Below are 24,872 nucleotides of genomic sequence, written 5' to 3'. Positions count from 1 at the left end.
TGCTCATTCTCTTTCTTTCTGCCAATGCTCCTACCATGCCCCACTCTTCAGTTCTTAGCTCAAGCATCATTTCCACAGGGGGAAGCATTGCAGCCCATCAGCCCTTTGTTATATGTGGTGGAGACATGTCTCCCTTTCCCTTTTCTTCAGCTTGTAAATATGTGGTCATCAAGATGACTAGTCCATGAAGTCCACCTTCCCCAGTAGATCATGAGCTCCATGAGAATAATGCTTTGGCTGTCAATGCGCCCCTAGTGGCTAACACCCAGGAGGTGCTCAAACACTAAGAAATGATACACAGGAAAAAGGAAATGTACAGAATTAAAGTCAGAAAGAATTAAAGTCAGAAAGAAGAACATCAAGCTAAGTCTCGCCACGTAACTACAGACCATTTCCCCCCGTAGTTCTGTAATCTGTTGAGTGAACTACTGGTAAAGAATCACAGTAAATTAAACATTTTATGTTGTACCTGCTCTCCAAAGTAGCAAACGCCAATTAATTCTTCCCATTTTCTTAGTAGCATCAGATCAAATGATTTTCTACCGTTTCCAGTGAATAACTGAGATATTTTCTCAAGACCAGCAGAAATGAATCATCCATTAATGTCAATCTTAAGAAAAAGCGGAAAAAAACAGTTTCCCTTGCGAGGGGGCTGGGGGAGCCAAGCATCACAAGAGAAACAAGAGAGATCTGGTGCTGCTCTCCCTCACATCGCTCTGCTGCCGCTGAGTTACAGGTCCCCAAAACAGACAGGCATGAAGCACGACAGACCAACTCAGAGTGCCTGCCAGGGGTGAGAAAACCAGTCCTAGCTCCCACCTAGACCCCAGCCTCTAGGTCTTATTTGCCCATGTGTAGGACAAGGTGGGAGAACTCTATGATCCTTATTCTAGTATTCTGATTTTATATTTAAGAACCCTACAGAATTACTTTCTTTTTTTTTTTTTTAACCTCTGAGGCTCCTAGGTAGTTTTAGCAGCACTCTAATCTACTCTGTACAAAAGAGCTTCCCAAAGACTTCCTTCTACTAACCGATTTTTTTCCTTGCTAGCATTTAAAATTAAGATAGCTTTAGATAATTCTAGAATGTTGTATTTGTTTACTGCTCCATGAGGGCAGGATCCTTGCCTGCCTTATTTAATACTGGATCTAGAGGAAAGTGTGCAATACTGGCTTGAGGGAAGTGTGCAAAAAATGCCTGATGAATGAATAAAGAAATGTATTTACAAAGCAGCCATACTGGTCAAAAATAAAAACTGTACTTTTTTTTTTTAAAGATTTTATTTATTTATTTGACAGAGAGAGATCACAAGTAGGCAGAGAGGCAGGCCGAGAGAGAGGAGGAGGCAGGCAGAGAGAGAGGAGGAAGTAGGCTCCCTGCCAAGCAGAGAGCCCCATGCGGGGCTTGATCCCAGGACCTTGGAATCATGACCTGAGCCGAAGGCAGAGGCTTTAACCCACTGAGCCACCCAGGTGCCCCTGAAACTGTACTTATTTTAAAAAAATATCTTATTTATTTATTTGACAGAGGAGAGAGAAAGCACAAGCAGGGGGCAACAGGAGAGGGAGAAGCAGGCTCCTGGCTCAGCAGGGAGCCCGATGAGGGGCTCGAGCTCATGACCCTGGGATCATGGACCTGAGCCCAAGGCAGACACTTAACCAAATGAGCCAACTGGGCACCCCTAAAAACTGTACTTAGAAGAAAAAAGTCATGTATTGGCATCTATGAAATCACATTAAAAAATGTACATGAACTCATAAGTGCATTTTTCTGGGAAGACATAATCCTTCATCAGATTATCAAAGGAGACCCTAAACAGCTGCTGAACTACTATCTTAAGACATTCCCAATTACACATAGACAACTGGATAAAAGATAGCAACTGCCTTGCTAAATTAAAGATAAAAAAGTGTCTCCTCTAGCTCTATTTCCAACAAGTCTGTCACTGGAACAAAACTGTGAAGATATATAAATCAACAGAGGTGTCCCTCTCATCTGAAAAAAAAAACAAAACAAAAACACCTCATAATTTTCTTTTACTGAGATGTTAAAAAAAAAAAAAAACAAAAAACAGCCTATCATTGGCATACTTTCTGCAGGTGTCCACTGAAGGGTGGTAAATAACTGAGATCTTTACATAAATGGTGTAAACTTCTCATGCATTTCATATTTATTCACACAATGGTCCCTTGACTGTAACTTTTGGGCACTCAATGGAAAAAGTGAACGGCCACATGGATGCAATTTTTAGGGATATTGTAAAAGGCTGCTATCTTGCTTATCCCCTTCACAGGACTAGAAGAGCTTACACTGGAGTAGGAGCCATATCAAGTTAAGACTCAAGAACACTTAAAAGGGGGACTCCTTTTTACCCTATCAAGACACAGATGGTTACTATGGAATCCTTTCTTCTGGTTTATTCTGGAAGAAGGCCAAATTGCCACCTGAAACAATTACAGTCTTGAGGTTCCGAAATTCCTTCCTGCCCTACGATTTCAAAATGTAGGAATGGTCTAGAACTCTTGAAAACGTTACCTGAAAATAAATTTAGATCATCCATAAAGTGCAAAGCAACATAAAAAGAGAATGAAGAGAGAAAAGAGACCTACTCCTAGAAAATGCCTGTGTGTTCTAAATGTCAATGGCAGCAAAAAGCTTGTGAAAAAAATTCTTTTAGAGTAGATGGATAATGATCTGAGATGAAATATCTTGACATACAAATGTATTCATTCAGTCTAAATTCTATGCAGAGCCTGCAGTCATCCAACAACAAAGTCCCTCCTCCAGGTAGTCAGCTTCTGAAATCTACCTCCTTCACATTTCTTACAGGCGTCCCCTACCCTTCCATGTTTACTACCACAACTTCACTGAAGCCCTTAGACCTCTTATCTAAAATACTGCCCTAGGGGTGCCTGGGTGGCTCAGTCATTAAGCATCTGCCTTCAGCTCAGGTCATGATCTCAGAGTCCTGGGATCGAGCCTCACATTGGGCTCCCTGCTCAGCGGGAAGCCTGCTTCCCCCTCTTCTACTTCTGCTGCTTCTGTTCCCTCTCTCACTGTGTGTCTCTCTCTGTCAAATAAATAAATAAGATCTTTAAAAAAATGAAAAAGTAAAATAAAATACTGCCCTAATACCCTCAGCCCAAATCTATCTGACACATCATTGCTATTAGTTCTCCTAAAAACCCTGATCCCATCTTACAACTTTGTGCTTTTGAAGCTTCCGTGATTGGTAACTGCCCAGAGAATAGTATTTTAGGGTATCCAGGGCCTAAAAGAAAAATACTAGATCATATGGTATCTGTCTTTCTCATTTTCTCTATTCCCCTTACTATTATACTCTCTAGCTCCATCCATGTTGTTGCAAATGGCAAGATTTCACTTTTTTTTTTGTGGCTGAATAATACCATATGATTTCACTCACACATGGAATTTAAGAAACAAAACAAATGAGCAAAGGAAAAAAGAAGAGAGAGTGAAACAAACTAAGAAGCCGACACTTAACTACAGAGAACAAACAGAGGGCAGGTGGGTGGGGGATGGGTGAAAAAGGTGATGAGGAGTAAAGAGTGTACTTATCATGATGAGCACTGGGTAATGTACAGAATCATTGAATCACTATACTCTATACCTAAAACTAACAGAACATGTTAACTATACTGGAATCAAAATTAAAAACTTAATAAAAAATACCAGAAACAGCAAGAAGACTTGTTATTTGCCCACAGGAAAATAACTCACAAAATAAATAGCTAGGGATTAAAATTTGATAAAATATATACATTATGGAAACACTTCTCAAAATGAATCTGATGAAATACCCTGTGCTTCCTGATGTTGAATGGTAATCCATGAGAAAAGGCTAACCTATCAAATGAGTTTGGGACTACTGGGTTAAGAAAACTTAAATAGATTTCTTCAGAATTTCTCAAAACCTTGTATATGCTAATTTCCCAGCAAACCTTCAAGGAGGTAATATGGTATATATTCTTTCTCTAATTTATTTATTCACAGAGCCCTTTAGCGGGGAACACATGAACATTCCAAAAAACACATTCTAAGAAACACACTATTTGAGGACCATCTGGGAGAAACAGAGTGCTTAAGGGTCCAGATTAGGGGTCCACATATCTGAACACATCATAGGCTGGAGAAAAAGAAAGGGATTCGGGCACATTTTCCATTTACTTTGGACTCTCAAATCATCGGCTTTTGCTAGATCAACTGGACTGAAACATTGCGAGTCCTAATGTGGATACCAGAGTACAGAAACAGAGCCAGTCATTATCTACAGAGCCTGTGGGTAATAAAGGGAGACAAGCTTCCTTCCCATGTGGCCAGAGCTTCCCATGCCCACTTTGTACACACTTACTTAATATATGAATTACACTTAAGGTCTTCCATTCCTTGATTTTAACCTACCCCGTTTCTTTGGCTGCAAAAGGAGAGGATTTGAAGTGATCACCACTAAGATTCCTTCTAAATAGATCTAATTAATGGTTTTATTTTTGCACAAAGTTATTTCACATTGTTCTCCATTATGCAATGTATATAGTTCAACAAAAACTGGACCGGGCTCTTTTGCTAAATGCTAAATCACTCAACATACTGGCCCTTATGGTTTTTTGCTCTTAAAATCCTATCACCCAAATTTCTTCTCCTCTTCACAGAAATGCTAATTGCTTCCCAAAGCTCAGCTCCAAAGCCCCTTCTTCCATTGAAATTTTGCCATCCCCACCCTCACAAAAACAGAATCACTCTATAACATTTGTAACATAGGATTTGTACCTCTCAAAGCACAGACTTTACTGTTACTACTGACCTTCAGGACTTCTCCACCACTAGGTCCTCTTATTCGCTCTGTATCTTTTCCCAACATTAAGAACGCTTTGCATATGGTGAGTACACAGACATGTGAAGTGAGGCACATGATCCACTAGTGCCTATAACGGGGTACACAACCCTGTCCTTTGTGCCCCATTCCTTTGCTGCTTGGAATCCCTTTCCTTTTCTCTTTCCCATATGCCCTAAACATTAATCTCATCGTTTCTAAAGGGAAAATAAGGACACTAACATATTGAGTGTGTGGGGTGCAATATTCTGTGCCGGGTATTTTATCTTTCTAGAGGCTATTTGCCAAAATATTTCAATAGTCTTGGTATTCTCTGACCTGTTGATTCTTCTGATGAATTTTTATCCTTTATAGAGAGGTACAGAACAACTTCTAATCTCTAGACCAAAAGCAGGGGATTGGTTAAATAAATCATGGTATGCTTACATGATCAAATACAATGTAGCTATGAAAAATCATGGTATAGTGCAGGTTTTCCCAACTGGCACTACTGGCCTTTGGGGATGGGTATTTCTTTGTAGTGAGAGGCTGTCCTGTGTGATGTAGGAAATTAGCAGCCTTCCTGGCCTCTACCAACTAGATGTCCTCAGTGGTGATGATAAAAATGTTTTCAGACATAAATGCCCCCTGAAGTTATGGTGGCAGACAAAAATTACTCCAGATGGAGAACCACTGCTTTAAAGTAGTCTATGCACAGAATAGGCATAATACATTAAGTAGAAAATGTAGTTATAAAACATACAGTCAGTATGACTACATTATTTAAAAAATACAAAACAAAAAGATGAGTGTGTGTTGTGCACATGTGTTTGTGTGTCAGAAAGAGAAAGAGCGCTTTACTAAAAGAAGGTTACTTTCTCCAAAAATGACAGCGCTGAAAGTGAAGGAAAACACTTGTTCTATTTCTGTATTACAAAATGTTGCCCAGAAGACAATCTCCTTGTCAAGCTATCCTACCCCTCAAAGACCATTCTGCAAAAGCTGAGAACTCACAGAGCTAGGGCATTCTGCTGGGATGGGACCTCATGCATAACACTGTTCAGTAGTCAAGAGAAAGATAAGTGAAGTTCAATTTGCATTCCAGTTTACATAGTAATTAGCTACATCTACTACCATACGTATTTGCTTTCTGTTTTCTCGTAGTTTTCTTTAGAAAAATAAATGTGTGAGATTTTGCTAGATTTGAAAAAAAATTTTTTAAAAGATTTTATTTATTTACTTGACAGAGATCACAAATAGGCAGAGAGGCGAGGGGGGGCAGGCTCCCCACTGAGCAGAGAGCCCGATGCGGAGCTCAATCCCAGGACCCTGGGATCATGACCCAAGCAGAAGGCAGAGGCTTCAACCCACTGAGCCACCCAGGCACCCCAGATCTGAAATTTTTTGAATGGAGTCTTAACCACTAGAGTTAAGAGTCAAGTGTAATAACATATTTGGATAAAATTCAAGTAAGCTATTTTCTATTCAAATGCTACACTTAATGGAACTTGGCTGAAAGAGAAATATCCAAAAAAAGTATTTATGATATACCTGTGTTCTGCAATTCTGTGAAGTTTAGCAGTGTGGGTCAATGAAGAGATAGATCCCCTGGATTGCATGGGAAAATAAGCCAACACAGTATGTTGTTCACTCTTGTGCCCCTGTATGCAGGCACATGGTAGAAGCTCCCATGTATTTAATGAATGAATGAATGCTACACATATGCTAATTCTGGGTGAGGCATCTACATATACAGTACCTCATTGACCTCCATACCCAAACAATTCTATGATGTAGGTATTGATATTCCTCTTCTACAAATGGAAAAACTGAGGCCTTAAATGCTAACAGAAACACAGATGTGAGTAACTAAAATAACCTTATATCAAATCTGAACTTTTACTTTCCTTTTTTGTATAGGACTTAACAATCAACAGTGCTACAAAACCCATCAATAAGCTTTTAAGGTTAGCTTTCTTATAAAGCCTCAGAATATGGTAACATTGCAGAGAGACATTCCACAGCCATCTATACAAGCACAGCTTTTATGTCTCCAGGGACCATAAATTATACAATGCTAGAGGTCAGTGCCTCAAGCAAGGACAGCTGAGTCTCTAGGAAGAAGAAGGAGGAGGTAAGTGAGCAGAGAGAGAGTGAGAGCACAGAAGCAAGAGCGGAGAGCAAGAAGAGAAGGAGAAGGAGCAGAAGAGAAAGGGTAAAGGCAGGCCAGAAGTCAGAACACTAGCATTTTTCTCTGCAAGGTGGAGAGGAGCACAAGCCTGGTGAGTGCTATTAATCCAGTCACCCAGATGTGAGAAAACAAAAGTGGGGCCTTTCCTCATCCTCAACACTCCAGCCTATGCAATCCACCAACCCAAATTCTGATCATGTACACCAAAACAAAACAGAATGAAAGGAAACACACTGCGTATTTAGAGGCTGTCAACAGATTTCTTTAGACCAAATAAGATCAAGTTTAACTCCTACTGAAAGACTAAAAGGACAATGTCTATTCATTCAAATACTGGTAAATGGATCTTCTTGTACAAGGGAACTATCTTAAAAAATAGCTTTGTCAAAATACTGCCAGAAATACTTAAAAAAAAAAAAAACTAAAATAAAAAAAAAAAAAAGCCTAGCTATGCTGTTTAAGCTACTTGGTTAGGAAAACTGGAGCTCGAACAGTTAATACAGAAACGAAACACATGTAGGTAGAGTTCTTCAAAACCCAAATCCACATATCTGAGGTAGGACTTCCCAGTTTTCAAGGCACTTATACAATCTTCTCTAGTCCTTGCATTATAGCCTTATGAAGTAAGTAGGAAATATGTCATTATTTTATTTTGAAGAGACAGGCTCAAAGAACTAAGTAATTTTTGAATAAGTTCCAAACCACTGAAGGGTAGAATAAAAACTCAAAATTAGGGCTTTAGGCTTTTTGATACATACTCTTCTAATTTTCCACTTTGAAAATAGTGAAAAAGACACTTGTGAACCCAGGAACTGTTATTTCTTTAAACCATGATCTAAACTGCCATATAGCTACCCCAATCATAGTTAAATATTCTTAGGTTTATGGTGTAGGTTTGTAAGAAGACTAAATACTTAAGGATAAGTAAGTTCAGGTCATCCTTAATTTGTGAATGTTACTTATGAAGAGAGAAAGATGGAGGACAGAAGGAAGAAAAGCGAGAGGAGGCCAAGGCTTCCCTTAGCTAGGACACCCAGAAAGTATTCAACGAGAAATGGAGCCCCAGAATAGCTGAGTTTCTGACATCTTTAACCCTAACTTTCAAAAGGGCCTAGAATTTTATCTGTACTGCATGATCTTCAACATATTTACTTCAGATATTTTGTGTGAAGTCCTTTCAAAAGACTGAATTTCTTACAAATAGCTTCAGAAATGCTTTAGAAAGTATGACAGGGGGGCGCCTGGGTGGCTCAGTGGTTAAAGCCTCTGCCTTCGGCTCAGGTCATGATCCCAGAGTCCTGGGATCGAGCCCCGCATCGGGCTCTCTGCTCAGTGCAGAGCCTGCTTCTCTCTCTCTCTGCCTGCTTCTCTGCCTACTTGTGTTCTCTGTCTGTCAAATAAATAAATAAAATCTTTAAAAAAAAAAAAAAAAAGAAAGTATGACAGGTAGTCTGAGCCAGTCTTCTAAAAAATTCCTTTAAAATTTCCTACCACTTTTAAATCTGTTTAGAGGACTTGGGGATATGCCCGTTTCAAAAATCTTATTTCAGCTGACAGTGCTAGGGCTTTTTTTCAATGAAACAGATTTTCATGTTCTCTCGTTTTACCACAGTTGGGTCTGACTCAAACTTTTCTCTATGGCCTATCCCAGCATTTCCCAAGGTGTGTACTGAGGACCACAGTCATTAATAAGCATTAATGTAAACAGACAAAAATGAAGAAAATCTTAACAATGTATAAAAAAGCCCATCTTGAAAAGTCACAGTGGACATTAACATATTAAATGCTCTAAGAAATTCTGTACTAAAGAAAAATACTTATTTTTGCTTGGTCCATCTCATCACATTTATTTGATTTGTACCCACTATAACAAGAACATCTTGAAATATCGAGTTGGGTACACTACGTCATTTTCGATGAAACCCAACTCAGTATAAGTCACACAATGTAAAGCCCAGTATATATTTTATTGATACATATATGATGTCATGTTAATCTTATTGAACAGTACTTCTTTGGAGGAAGGGTATTAACATTACTTACACTGAGAGAATTATTGATTAGCTTATTTTGTTTCTGAAGGAGCTTCCTGGCCAATTAAAACTCCAATCAAAGGAGATAAGGCCTAGACTGACTATACATTTTTGAATATTGAAATGCAGAGCTAACACCAGTTTAATACCTTTTATCTTTAAATGCTAATTTCTCCAACTGGCTTCTCCAAATTATATCATCCTCTGTTTTATTGAAGAACATCAGCTTCACTTTCCTTAAAAGAAAAAACAACAACAACTCAAAAAGAACTATTTCGATTACATTTAAGATACGCATGAATGGAAAAGTCTTAACATAAAGTGGCATGAAATGTTTTCTTTAATGCCAATTAGGTAACCAAAAGTATCTAAAATAAAAGAATCAAGTTAGTAAAACAGCTAGTACTGGAGGACATAGGGTAAGAAATGATAAATGAGGGAATGAGCATATATCCATTAAGGTCCACTGAGTAATTAATGTACTAATCTAACAGCCTCACAAAGGATAGTAATTAAAGATAAAATTACATACCTGAGACTGGATATGTTAGTCAAAGCATAATTCAGTATTTTAACCATTGGTGTGAAGCCTGTTCCAGCTGCCAATAAAAAGAGATCTTCTAATTCTTGGAACTGGGATATTTTAAAATTGCCCTCAGGATTGCTTACGGAAACAGAATCTCCTAAACAATGAAATATAAACTAAATCAGAAAAAAAAAAATCAGGGAAACTGAAGTTAAGCTAGTTGCATTTTGAACACTGATGAGTAAAAGTGTGAAAGCATAACTTTCAGACTATTAATCTTAAGTCTTTTAAAATGTGAAAGGAGTTTTGAGAATACTCATTAATGTTCCCAAGTATACTTGGATTATATCATTCTAACCAAATTAATAATGCTCATTTCCCATCATTATTTTCCCAAACCATCTGGAGTATCTAATTTACAAACTACTGACAAGCATTTAAATATAATTTATCAGCAGAAAATTGATCGCTAAACTAAACTATAAGCACCTCAAAAGCAAAGTCCAAGTATACCTGCCTTGTACACTACAAGGTGGAGAATATATACTCAACTATTTTCATATTGACTCTTAGCCAGAGCAATAAAACTAGGACAGAAAATTGAAATAGAAATGTATTCTATAGTCATACTTCAGTAAACGTGCTAACTTCACCGCCATCAAATCTTTGAAAAGACCTATTGATTAGAGCTTTTCTAATCAATCTGAATTTAATGCCTATAAAAACAAAGACCAGAAACCATACTTAGAGCATGCTACTTCACCATCTAGAATAATATTCAAGAAAAATTATTTGCAGTGAATTTGATATAATCACTATGTACCACTCATATAAGAGAACTGCCTTTAGGACATTTCAGAAATTTCCAATGTAATTTTAAAAAATAAAAAAAATAAAGCAAAACATTTTTAAAAACATTTAAAAAATTTCAAATACTTTTCTCCCCCTGCCCCTAATGCTCATAAATCTTCCTTCTTGTCCATAGCAGGATATAAGGATCCTGCAGTAACTGATGAATTAAGTATTATAAAGGAACAGAAGCTCCCTGTTCTAGTTTAAAAGGACCGTAAGATCAGAATATCTTCAGGAAAAAGTCAGTCGGTTTTTTACTAAAGATGCCTCAAAGAATGATGCTAGCTTGAGAACTTTTGTCAGCACGCCAGTCCTCCCAATGTCAGAAAACTGATTAGACTCAGGCAAGGTTTTAATCAAGTTCACAAGATATTAAAGTAGACCTGCCAGAACAGTGACTGATTTATGGAAGGCTCTCTGCACACAGCGGCCTGAACCTTACACACCCCAACCCGGGCATCTCATTCCCAGGAGCAGGGGCATTTGGAGGGCCAAAATCATCATTAAAGAGTTGCTTGGTGAAATGGAATTGAAACAAATAAGTGGATGATTTCATAGGGGAGCTCATTTAGGCCGTGATGAGGCTTCGTGAGTGATCACTACCCTCTAAGTCGCACAAGTATTTGTGCTACGTCTAGCTCCCCTGGATGAAGCTAAAAAAAACACTGATCTTGTTCTTTGGGCTTTCCCTTTCCACGCTCTAGGCTAATTCTCCACCCTGCTCTGTTTACACAGTCTCTATAATTAGGGTATAATAACACAGGTTCACTTTCCACAGGCTGTGTTACAGTCATGTGTCCATCTACCACAAGAGGAGGGTCACTTTCACTAGATTTGCAGGCATTCCAAGATTCTTTAGGCTCACATTTGACTTATGCAATCAAAGAGGACTAATCACACCCACTATGTAAAGACTGGCTTAACTTTCACAACATAACAGATTTTCTTTATTTCCAAATTTTAGTGAGCTACTTCACCGGCACCTCGATGTTACTGGTAATGTTGTGTTAGAAACGAGAAGAGCACTTTTACTATTAAACAAAAGGCAGTGAAAAATTGCAGATGCAGAAAAAGGAACAGAAAAAAGAACAGGGGGTCTTGAAATCTTACTAGATTTCATGATAGTCTTTTTTGTTAATTCTTTCAAAGTGCATTTATTGAGAATCTATTATGTGCCAATTGCCATGCTAGGTATAGGAACTACAAAGACAAGTTAAGACAATCTTTACCCTCAAATCCAAAGTTCTGTAAAGAAGGAATTTTTTTTTTTTCTTATCCTAGAGCTATGAAGAGAGTGTTAGTTACTGAGGGGTTCAGGAGAAAGGAGGCTTCATAAAGGATATGATATTTTGTTTGGGTCTTTAAAGAAAAGGCTACCCAACAGGTAGAGAAAGGGGTGATGCATGTATCTATGAATGAGGACAATGAACTTGTGGAACTGATTAACATTCACATGAGTAGTTACGGCAAGAGATGAAGCTAGACAGTTCATGAAAGTCTATGCTGAGAGATCATGATGTGCAGAGGACTTCATCAGTCAAGTAGTGAACACCCGTGAGAAGCTTCAAAGCTGGAGAGCAACCTGATTAAATCTATCCTCAGGGCAGTTGGGAAAGGCAGACAAACAGAAAGAGAAAGATACCGTTAGAGGCAACTGAGAGAGAACAGTTATAGGTCATGAGAGAAATGAGAAAGTGTTGATCTGAGAGGGTGGCAGGAGGGATAGAAAAGAGAGAGTAAAAAGTCACTGTGAGGTGGACTCCTTAGAACTTAGTGGCAGACTGGACTGGGAGGGAGAAAATGGGAGTCAAGGATGACTCAAGCCTGCAAACTGGGTTACGGATGACCCAGTTATGCTGAAGAATGCGGGAGTAAGGATAGTTTGGGTGGGACAAAGAGAACATGACTTTGGTCGTAGACATGTTGAGTTTCATTATTTCATGGACTCCCATGGAGGAAACTAGAGGACAGTGTAACACGTGATCCAATCTAGAACACAAATGAGGTTTAAAAAAGAATACTAACCAATCTGAAGATGATCAAGCTCTGGTGTGAAGAGTCCATCAGGATAGATTTTGATCAAAAAGTAGATGTATTTATTGTTGAGAAGAACTGGTTCCTTGAACTCTGAGAGTAAGAAATCAGATACAGGTGTATATGGCTTCACAATTTCAGTACCTAGAAAAAGTTATGATAAAGAAATTCAATTCTAAAAATCTCAAAAGCTCTGAATAAAGATGAAACATAACTGATTTTATGATGCTATCAGTACATACTTAATCTAATGTGTATATAATTCTATATATATTTTTTATATATATATATATATGTACGTATATGTGTGTGTGTGTGTGTGTGTGTGTATCCCAAGCCTAAGCACGCTGAAATAATTTACACAAATCAATACTTTACCCATCATATAAACACTGTATGTTTATTAAGCGGGGTATAAGATGATAGGAGTTTATGGTAATAAACTTAGACAACCATCTGTTCTATCAGGATATAAACTTTGTAACGGGCTACGAATAAAAAGGCATCAAAAGTTTACACAGAGATGTAAGAAAGTACTCACATAATAACTTTAATCATGCACCAAATTTTAACAATGGTTACTGATGGCCACAGGTATCACTTGGGTTGAGAAAGGGAAGAATTTCACTTTTTACTTTATATATTTTGAATTCTTTTAATGTTTTAATACACGATATGTTACTTTGGCAACTAAAGGAAAAAGATATTAATCCAACTACCTCTAAGAATATAATATTAAAAAAATGGGGTAATTTTAATAAGAATTCATGTTATATTTTAGCTAGCCAAATTCCATACAAAGAGGAGTCACCACACATTGAAAAGACCATTTTTTTACATGACTCCTTGACATATATAGAATTAATCTATGTGTAAATTCTAATCCATCGACAGTAACTGTGCTGGGGAGCATACCAGCTATGGATGACACCCTGGCACTGGTGGTGATGACAGGAGGAACATCCTAGCGCCATGGTAATATGGTGTACCGACCAAGTCAGTTAGACTGACTGGGACTGATGTGAGAATGTGACCTTCTGTAGCTCCAAAAGGCCAAGAAAACATTAGATGTGGTTAAGGGCATTTAAAACAAGGACATAAGGTAACTTCAGGATGAAAATGAGGGGAAAATTTCCCAGTGAAATCTTTACAGAGCTTCTTATCCCAAGGGCACGTGTAAGGAAATCATTTATAATCATCCACTCATTTTGAATTTCACAGATTCAACTCCATAAATGACCCAAGCAGACATGGTTACTAAGAGATACTGGCATGTGTTTCTAGTAGTTTCCCCCCACAGGACCACTGGGCACTGCCTCACCTCTTCCCTTGAGGGTTCTGTGAGGAATATATCCCAGTGCTGATGGAATCCCCTCTCCCTGACTAGCGGCAGTGTCTTTGTTCTCCACATTGCATGGTGTGGCTATGGCTCCAACACATTGGAATGTTGCATTTACAAACCTAGAATTGGGCTATCACTCAATCAGCTGCCAGAAACACGTATTAATAACCTAAGTGGTTATCTCCTAAAAGATTAGTACTGATTTGGAACTGCTTATCAATAAAGAAAATGTTTCCCCAAAGCCTCTATTTACCTTACCTGTAATAGTTAGCTTGAGGTAAACATGTTGCCCAATTGGCACCTGGAGATGAGCACTTGGTGGGAGCATCAAGCAGAAGAGCTTCGTATCATGAGTAACACCTTCCTTGGAAATTAACTGGCACTTTCTATAGTACAAACCTAGAAAGTGATTCATTTTCTCTTATTGATGAATAAATTAAGAAAGAAGTAACACCAGACCCACTAAGTGACAGCCCAGATTCAGCTTCTATGCTTTTGCAAGCTTGAATTTCACTAAAATGCCTATGTACTTTGAAAATTCATCAGGAGTCTGAAAATCTTACAGTTAGAATTTCATTTTATTTCCTGAGATATCGATTTTCTAAAACCCGTCAATACTTCAGTAGGCTGAAAAACAAACTCTATTGAGTCTTATTTCCTTACGTCTAATTACAGCATATTATAAGCATTACATTCTAAGAAATTAAAACCTAACTTATTTCTTCATAAATTCGCTTTTTACATAATTTCATCTTTTAAGCCTCATGTTCACAGTTACATAAATATATTACAGATGTAAAAAAGATTTGATAATCAACAAATTTACATTCTAAAGTCTTTTCTTACAGAGTGGTCTTGAAATTTAAGTATTTAACATTTAACAATATTAAGATTATTAAATTTAGAAATACTTCTTTGATAAATCCAAGAAAAATAAACAGTCTATTTCTCTATGTTTGTGTATGAATTATAGAACATTTTAACTGTCAAGAAATGATTAAAATTAAAAAATGAACTTTTATGTTTAAGGGTGTACATTCTCATTACCTGGAAAATTAATTTTTTAAAAGATTTTATTAATTTGAGAGAGGGAGAGCACATAGACAGAGAGGGAGAGGAAAAAGCAGACTCCCCACTGAGCAGGGAGCCCAATGTGGGGCTCGACCCCAAGACCCTGAGATCATGACCCAAGCTGACGCCCCATGGACTGAGCCACACAGACACCCCTACCTGGAAAATTAAGTGAAAAATGAAAATTCCCAATTTGTGCTACTAATATACATATAAACAAAAAGGAACAAAGTGTTTCTATAAATACTGAAAATACTTGAAATTAATATCCCAAGCTCAGGAAATATATACTATTTTTATACAGAGCAAAATAATACCATTTAGGTTAGAAGAACTTGTTATAGAAATTCTGAAAGCATTAATAGTTTCACTTAAAGAACTCCAGTAGACCTAAAGAGCATGCCAGACTACGCTGATAATATTGGTTTGTTTTGTTATTTCCTTTCTTATAAAACAGCATTTATAGAAATGGAAAGGGATTAACTCTGATAATGTATTTCTTTTCTTTTTATTGGCCACATCCATGTTTTTATTTAGTTTCTAACCTCCATTAACACTAAGTTAATATTGCAGAAAATAGACACATTTGGAAATTGATCTGAAAAACCAGAACCCATTGGAACAGAAACATGGAAAGTCCCAACGAGAACGACTGCGTGACACTTCGTGTTTGAAAGGCACTTCCCCCTTATCTGATTATTGTTCATGATTAGCCAACTGTTCCACGTTTCTTGTCTGCCCTCTGTACTGTCCACGAAACAAGCAGGAAGGGTCCTAGCTCTGGCTGTGAGCACACAGGAATTCTCTAGAAACTTTGTTCTGCATCCGAGCCCATTGGAGAGCTGGCAATGGCTGGATTCCTCATAGGACAGATTCTCAGGAAGCCTTGACCATCCATGGTGGGGCTCCCGGGAGCAAAAAGCAGACGCAGCGGCCCCACAGCAGGAATTCCAGTGAAGGTGAAAATATGGGCTCCATCGCTCACATAATAAAAAGAAACGGTGCCAAGATTCATGTCCAAGAAAATCCCTAGTCGGTGTAAGTGGGGGCTCACCAAGAGAACAGTCATAGGCCTGGTGCTGGCTTGGAAGAGATCTTTTCTCAAGCCCACCGTCTAGAAGCCAAGTTCTGCAGAGAGCAGAATGGGCCCTTGTCGGTCAGTGGAGTCTCTGCAAACACCCATGTCCCATTTCTTGCTCGTCCCCATGTCCACCTCCTAGTAGTGGTGGCCAGAGGGGAACCCAGGATGCAGAGGGCATAGTCAAACCTCTCGGCTCTGGCCCTCCAGTTCTGTCTGGAATACCACAGCGGACGCTCTTCAGGTCCTCAGAAACGATGAGGTAGTAGTGGTTGGCAGTGTCAAGATCCAGGTTCACCTCCATGTGACCTTGTGCATGTTTGGGTTCTTGTGCAGAATGGCTTTCTGCTGGGGCTCCAACTCCCTGATCCTCAAAATCAGCCCCCCAAGATGGGTGCTGGGCCAAAGGTCCTTCTTCCAAGAGAGCACCGAGGAAGAGGGGCACCAGAAACCTTCCCTGCCAGGCTCCCTCTGCAGTGAATCGAAGCAGTGGAGGCAGCAGGTGAAGCCACACTTCAGGTTCACAGGCATCTCCAGGTAAGTCAGGCACACAGGACACCTGCTTGTCCCTTGCAAGTGTGCGGCCATGACCACTCAGCCCTGCTCTGGCCCCAGTTCTCCCCCTGATTGCAGTTCTCTGATAATGTATTTCTTCTCTTAATTATTCCCTCTTTTTAAAAATTTAATTAAAAATATTTAAGTAGGTAAAGATTGACTTCCGATCTTAGGAAGTGAATGCCCAACACCTAATAATGGTTCATGGAAAAGTGAAATTCACTCATAATCCTAAGAAATCATTTTGGGCATGGTTTCATCCAATTTCTCTTCTTCCCTTGTCCCTTTGGATCTTAAAGACCCTGGTCACTAAATCTTTCCACCTGCCCCCATGGTAGCTCAGTATGCAGATGAATTTAGAGAGCAGCGTTGCACACTGAAACCAAGGGGCATTACTGAAGTCACCTCATTCTAGCGCCAGGGCATAGCTCAGACCAAATTAAAGCTAAAGGAATGACTGTAACATTATCCTAAAACACCTAATCCAGTATTAGACTGACAATGGGATCAGTGGACACAGGCTCACCTAGAAGGACAAATGAAGGTTCAAATGATCTCCTTGTCCCTTCCTTTCTGGGACCCAGAGTGAGAACACAATCACAGACCCACATACTGTATGTCTGAACATTTAAAAGTTATAAGTCAGATGAATAACTGTTAAATAAAATATGTTCTATGCTATATCTTGAAATAGACCTTTGAGGGTTAGGTTCAAATTCAGGATTCCTGAACTCCTGAGTTCTATACAGGAAGATGGCAGAGGGATGAGAGCTGTACCCCCAACTGATTGGCTATGGCCTTCCCCCAACCCCTTCTTCTCTCACCTCAGGCTCTGTCTGATACTGAGTGGAGCCTTAACGCAGGTGTAGACACACTAGTCCATGTTTAAACTCATCCTCTTGCTTTCCTCATAAACAGCCTTGGCCACTCCTTGAATGCAAGTGGATTTGGAGCCATCTGAGCAGGAATTCTGGGTTCCAGATACCTAGAGTGCAGCTGCTGAAGGAGAGGGTGAACTGAGGTGGACATTTCTTGGCCTTACATACATCTCATCCTGTGGGAGGGGATGGGACCAGTAGCTCTCTTACAATGACAGTGAACGCATGCCGTTCTGAAAAACACTATTGCTAGATGAAAGGTTCATCTTCTGACCTTCAACTCTAGCGTTTGCCAGAAAGGATTTGCTACACGAGGTATGCATATCTTTATTTACATTTCAAACACAATGAAAGCCCGGGTTACAGTAATTTACTGACACTTCTTGTTAAGTTCATAGAGTATCCTTGCTATTTAACACCCAAGAGATAATTTCAACATCTTCCCTATTAGTCTGCCATAATTTTAAAAAACATCCAGGTTCTAAAAGTTTAGGAAACATTGAAGAAAGTTTTCATCTTTTAATTATGCCAAGGAGAGAGATGGCACAGACAGCTGTGAAACATATGAGGAGAAAAGACCAGGGAGGAGACACGCTGACTATTTCAGGCTGCGTGGTGCCATTATTTAAGTGTCAAGTTTCTGGCTTTGTAAGCATAAATAATTATATAAGATAATAAACTGAAATAAATATAAGATGATGAAACAGAAGCATAAGACAAAAAAATTTCTGTCCCAAACACCTAACTTCTCTTAATAACACACATATGATATTACTCACGGTAATAAATATTAAGGATAACATGATTAACTTGGGCATACTCTTTTCTTCTGGTTGAAAAGAGACGGTATTTTTCCTTCTAAAGAATAGAATTTCACAATGCTCAAGTCTAGACAAAGTCTTCAGTGGAAGAGAGAACACAAAAAGAACCCTGGTTACGAGTCCACACTGCCTTCCATCTGGTCTTTCACTCCTACTTGAACTTAGTACACTTTTTTTTTTTTTAATTTTATTTTTTATAAACATATATTTTTTTTTCCCCAGGGGTACAGGTCTGTGAATCTCCAGGTTTACACACTTCACAGCACTCACCATAGCACATACCCTACCCAATGTCCATAACCCCACCCCCCCTCTCCCAACCCCCCTCCCCCCAGCAACCCTCAGTTTGTTTTGTGAGATTAAGAGTCACTTATGGTTTGTCTCCCTCCCAATCCCAACTTGTTTCATTTACTCTTCTCCTACCCCATTAGAACTTAGTACACTTTTAAAGCACCTATACACTCTACTTTCCCTACTAGAAAAAGAGGCTTAGGGAAGTTAAATAGCTTGTGCAGAGGTTGAGCTCTGCTCTCACAGAGCAGCTGGAGAAGATGTGGGAAGAGGCAAGATGTGATTAAGAGTTTCTTGCCCCAGTTCATAGGCTTTGTTCAAAAAATAAGAGAAGCCACTGTTCTAGACTAGCTTATGGTTTGGTGTCTTCCTCCCTGCTCTAACCACATCAGTTCAAGCCTAAATACATATAGACTAGCCCTCTACCCTCTACAACCTTCTACTAACTATTTAATGTACAAATTAAGGAATCAGTTCAGCAAGTCAAAATTCATCCCAGGTATTTCTCTTCTTGAACATTTCCACTCTCTACTGTTCTCACCAACTGTACTTTTTCTTAGCACTCATTACTACTTTCCATCACCTAAATGTCATTTGCTTACCTCCTAATTTGCAATCTACCTTTATTCATTTATTCCTCCAAGATCTTCTGGAACCAACGGAGGGCAACCAATTAGTGGGACTACACACTTAAAAATGCAATCCATGGAAAAGAAACAACCCCAAACACACTAACATCTATAATAGCTAAAAATGTATTTATGTACATACCTAGATATATCCACATAGGAAAAAACACAATCTATAGCCATTCAATAAAATACACATTCGACTTAGAATCTGTCACAATTCACATAGCAGGGGCCAGGCTGATTTAGCCTTGATAGCTATTTCTGCCAAGACAGTGATCTTGATGAGCAATGAAGCTGGCTGCAGGGATGATGTCCAGAACACTTAAGTATAAACTATTTCCAAGCATTGTAAAATGTTTAACATTTTGACTACTGATAAAATAATTCAATCTTATGAAGTTATTAGACTATCTTCCTATACTGAAGATGCAACAAAGTTGGAATATTACTCTTAAAAGAATTACATAACTGCACTTATTTTGTTGTTTTTAAAAAATTATTGAGGATTTTCACTAATTTTGATAAAGTTTCCATTTAATCTCTAGTAGTTTAGTTTTAATATCCTCACTCAAACCCCTTTGTATATATGAATAAGAACACACAGGCTTCCTAGTTCGTTCAGTCGGTTATGCATCTGACTCTTGATTTGGCTCAGGTCATGATCTCAGGGTCATGAGATTGAGCCCCACACTGGGCTCTGTGCTAGGCATGAATTCTGCTCAAGATTCTCTCTCTCTCTCAGAAAAAAAAAAAAAAGAATACATCCACAACTTGTTGTCAAACACTAAGGATAATAAATAACTGTGGACACATGTCTATTCATATTTTAGAATAAAACACAATGAAACAGAATGCTCAAATACTGAGAATTTTCATACATAATTGTTAAATTAGTATTACCAAATTGACAGGAAAGCACAGATTCCTTCTTGTTTCATATTAAGATGTTTTACTACCTCAGACTGATGGGAACTGAATCTTCTAAGGTGAGGATTTTATGGAGTTAAACTAGGAGAAAGGCAGCTCTTTCTCCAAGACTAGATTCAGTCGAGTTTTTTAGACCACACACCATTTAGCAAGATTGTCACGAAATCTGAACACCGCTATACCTAACACCTTTTGTCTCTTGTTCCGTAACTAATAATGCAGCCAACACTGTATACTCGAGTGCCTGAATCCCCTGCATTCTAAGGTTTTAAATCTCTTCCATTTTATTTTTTAATACAGTAAATATTTCTCACTCAGTTAGAGCCTGCCCCATCTATTCTGTGTTTCTTCAGATCTCACATTTGGGCCTTTCTAACAGAGATGAAAAAAGACAGCAAGATGCCAAAGCACTGTATGGTTACCGAGTTTGCGACAACTCCATGCATGCCGGGCAGAGGAGATAACTGAAGAGAAAGAAGCACATGGAAGTTTTTCTTTGCTACTTGCAAAACTTCTTCATTTCTCGTAATTTTGAATGCTTATATGGGGGCAGCAAAGAAACATGGATGTACAGGCAAAGAATATGGAGAGGTGTAAGGGTGGCTCTTCTGACCCCAGCAAGAAAATCTGTTCCATAGCGGGCAAGCAGCTTGCCTGCAGAATCACAGGCCCCACAAAAAGGCTCAATTAAACGATTGCTTACAGTGTGTGTCCATAAGCACATTTATGAGCACAGATAGTACCTCGGTATGTGAGCGCACACATGTGTGTGATATCTGCAGTTAAGAAGCCATTATGACAGTATAGGTCAAACCATGCAAAACTGTCAGCTTTCTAGGTTAAAAATAGTAAAATATGAACAATTTCACATAGTTCAACTTAGATTAAAAAGACTGAAGTTACAGATTTAATGCACATATTTAACACAAAGGTTTACAAGTGGCTGCTGACATCAAAATTGTGACAAAATTTTTTAAACTCTTCTTTACAGTTTTGTATCCTGTTGTTCACTTACTGAGGTGTTTGTTGGCAAATCTATAAAACTAACTCTGTCTCATGATCAAAGGCCCCACAGTAAAGGCAACTACAACTAAAATAAAATTTTAGGTTGGCTATAGAAATAGTAACCCAATTACCTATCAGTTGCGTACACACAGACACACACACATACACACACAACTATTCACTTATAATCATCACTTCTGGGGGGGGGAATGAGAAGCAAACAATTTAAAAATGGTAATCTAATTCCATTGATATACTTTATGTTATCACCTGTTACATTTGGGTTAAAGGTAAAAATGAAGTAGTTTCTCTTCTCAAATTATGTTCTTTGTTTTATTTTAAATCTTTAGTGTAAGTAAATTCTGAATTTGACATGAGAAGGTATCGCATTAAAAGCTTTAGATTTTTACATGTTTATTTTCAAAACTTCATTTAGCTAAGAAATTTTAATAAGAGGAAGCCAGCATGCTAGTAATTTTAAGAGTCAATAATTTTAACATATTGAAAACTAGGACCACGTGACAGACTATGAACATTTGCCATTACTGACAGCAAGTTAATCATAATAATTTGATAGAAATATTCAGCTTTACTAGTGACTAATCGACAATTTCTGTCATGATTTAAGGAACGGAAAGAACAAAGAAGAAATTACCTTTGCTAATTCAGTCATACACATAAACGCCTCCCCTAAACTCCGAGTCATTTTCCAAAGTGGAAAACCCAATTCAATGAAAAATACCCGCATTGCTCCAATTTCAGACAAGAAAGCTAAACTTTAACTGTGGGGATTCATGACTCAAGAAGAAATTTATGGTAGAGATAAAGTTCATGGGAAGCCTTGGGAAATTACTGAGAAAACCTGAGTGATACCCATTCTAACAATTTCCAAATGGAGGTCACCCTTCATTCTTAGTATCATTTATTTCTTGGACTTAGCTTTTATCTGGTTTGCTATGATTTTTCAATCACTAGATAGATACTATCAGGGCAAGAGATTTCACTTTAATAATACCTCTTTTCATTGCCACAGTTTTCTATCTATTTTCTTCTGATCTGCTGGATCACACTATTATTTCTCTGTGTTCTTTCTCTCTTCCTAATACCACAAAATTCAGACTTCTGCTCCTATAAAAGAATTCTATTTGGCCTTTCCCCACTTGTGGCTTACATTTTTCTTTCTCTACAACTTGCAGAATGCCTGGCACAATAAGTACCTAGTAACAATCTGAAGCTCTTCCTGGAAAACCATTCCTAGTTCTTGCTATATGTTTGAAAGTTATTTTCACAACATTGCTGGAAATTCACCTCTTTCAGGGAGTGGCTCCCAATGAACTCATCTACATCTGTTTGCTTGGGGTTACTTTGGAATATGTTCAGTCTGTATTACAGAACTTGCTCTTGTTAGTCTGTTGCTTTATAAAAAAGTATTCTTCAGTCTCATGTCAGTGTGTGTTCTTTCACTTGGGAAAATAATTAGCACAGTGCCTAAAACAGCTTTCTACCGACTGTGGCTATGCAAATTAATCCTACCTGATAACTTTTCTGAAATTAAATATCCACAAATATAACTTTGTAATTTTAAAAATATTTATAATAATTTTAAATATTTAAAGATGCTAAAGTGAATACATGTAGTTAATTCCTTCTAACTCCCCTAAAATAATAACAAAGGTGTGTGTGTGTGTGTGTGTGTGTGTGTGTGTGTGTGTATGTTTGGTTATTTTTTAAGGCATAAGCCTGCAAGGACATAAAGAATGGAAATAAGAAAAAGCAGCAAAACTTTAAGAGCTGACAAGGCAAAGAAATGACTGGTAACTGACTCAGCAGATTCAATAATGCTGATCTTAAATTAGAAGTAAAAAAAAAGTGAAGATTTGACTCACTTGTAACAAAAAATCCCTGAAAGCTCAGAAATTGGCAGGACCAATTATATCTGAAATCAGAGTGATGCTGGAGCTGAAACCACTTTCTGGGTGAAAGTACATTTAAGAAATCTAGATGCTCCCACTTCCAACTTTGCTCAAGTCTTCCCCTATTTAGCATAGCCACATGACTAAACTTCTCCTATTCTGGGAAAATATTAGAAGTGTACTCTCTAGAGTGGGTAAAACAAAGGGTCTCTGGATTTGGTATATGTTATAGGCTGAATGGTGTCCCCCTCAATTTTCCTATCTGGAAGCTATAACCCCCGCCCCCTCCCAGTACCTCACAATGAGACTACTTGGAGACAGGTTCTTTTGAAACATGAATTAAGTGAAAATGAGGTCATTAGAGGGGGTGATCCCTAATCCAGTGTGATTGATATCCTTGTAAAAAGAGGCAATCGGGGCACAGACACAACAGAGGGAAGATCATGTGAAGATGGCCACTATAAGCCAAAGACAGAAGCGTCAGAGAGAACAGACTCTGACCAACACCTTGATCTTGGGCTTCTGGCCTCTGGACTGAGAAAATAAATTTTTGTTATCAGGCCACTCAGTCTGGTACTTTGTTATGGCAGTATTAGCAACTAATACTGTATGCTAGGCAACAAACAAACAAAAGAAATTAAGTTTACAGATACCTAGCCTTCTTTCCCCATAAGACTTCTGAAATTCTAGGTGCAAAGTAGGAGACTGTCCATTCTCAAGTCTCTGACAAAATACAGCCATTGAACTTGGGAACAAGAAAACAATCCACCCATACAGTTCATAAAACTGTCAATAAGTCACACCCACATTCACAATGTTTCTGTGCACCTTTTAGAGTGACACCCCCAGAAATATGATCAGTTAATCAAGGATCAGCAACCTTCAAAGAAAGCATCTAACATGAAAGATAGACTAAAACAAACAAATGAACTTTGGGGGCACAGGTTACATGGGAAGAGGGAAACTCAAAAGCTCTATCAGTAATTATTAAAAATATAAGAGAGGCTATTAAGAATAGGATACTAGGGGCACCTGGGTGGTTCAGCTGGTTAAGGGTCCAACACTTGATTTCACCTCAGGTCATGATCTTAGGGTTCTAAGACGGGAGACCTGTGTCGGGCTCTATGCTGGGTATGGCGCCTGCTTGAGATTCCTTCTCTCCCTCTGCCCCTTCCTAAACCTCTCTTCCACTCTTAAGGAGAAAAAAAAAAAGGATGTTAAAACAAAAGAACAGAAATCAAGAGTTCTTAGAAGTTAAAAATAGGGCAGTAGAAATAAGTAACTCAGTAGAAGAGCTAAAAGATACAGCTAAAGAAATCACTCAAAAAATAGAACAAAAGGGCAAAATTGAAAATAAGACACAAAAAATGAGCTATTTATAAGTTTAAAAGGTTTAAAGTAAGAATACTTCTAGACAGCAAAAACAGACTATGAAGAGAAGGAAAATCAGTATTTCTCAGAACTGAAGGTCATAAGTTTCCATAATGAAAACATAGCACAAAGGAGAAACAGCCAGCATGAGAAACAAAAACAGACCCACATTAAGGCATATCAAATTGTGAAATTTCAAAATTCTTGGAACAAGGAGCAAACCCTGCCAATTTTCATAAAGAAAATACAGTGCCCATTTACTATACGAAAATTCATCAGGTAGAACACTTAAAATATTCATCCCTGTCTATAAATGTTATACTAACATTAAAAACCTAAAAAAAAAAGGAAAAAGGGAAATGAATGAAAAAGGAAATGAATTACATCCTTTAGGAATAAACTGAGACAATGGTTTAGATAAGCAAAAAGACAATAAACATACCTTCCTTAATATTAAAAAATGAGATGTGTATACAAGGTATAAACTTAAACTTGGCTATACACCTTTTATAAAAAGGAA

The 24,872-nt window shown here is 38.1% G+C and overlaps 1 protein-coding gene across 4 annotated transcripts in view; it reads right to left on the bottom strand.

The window, feature by feature from the left end:
• The window catches only part of LOC116868053 (cytochrome b5 reductase 4), an 80,357-nt gene that overhangs the window by 6,425 nt on the left and 49,060 nt on the right, over positions 1 to 24,872 (bottom strand). For all 4 annotated transcript variants that reach the window (XM_032858042.1, XM_032858043.1, XM_032858046.1 and 1 more), the window contains 4 exons: positions 14,069 to 14,209; positions 12,460 to 12,612; positions 9,589 to 9,739; positions 9,206 to 9,292 (listed from right to left, as the gene is read on the bottom strand). In XM_032858042.1, coding sequence (XP_032713933.1) covers positions 9,206 to 9,292; positions 9,589 to 9,739; positions 12,460 to 12,612; positions 14,069 to 14,209 — 532 coding nt within the window. The remainder of the gene's footprint in view (positions 1 to 9,205; positions 9,293 to 9,588; positions 9,740 to 12,459; positions 12,613 to 14,068; positions 14,210 to 24,872) is intronic.

The sequence above is a fragment of the Lontra canadensis genome, unplaced genomic scaffold, assembly GCF_010015895.1.
Source record: "Lontra canadensis isolate GAN:19392208 unplaced genomic scaffold, GSC_riverotter_1.0 scaffold14, whole genome shotgun sequence".
Lineage (NCBI taxonomy): Eukaryota > Metazoa > Chordata > Mammalia > Carnivora > Mustelidae > Lontra > Lontra canadensis.
The sequence above is the reverse complement of the archived record's forward strand: the minus strand, read 5'-3'. Positions and strand labels throughout refer to the sequence as shown.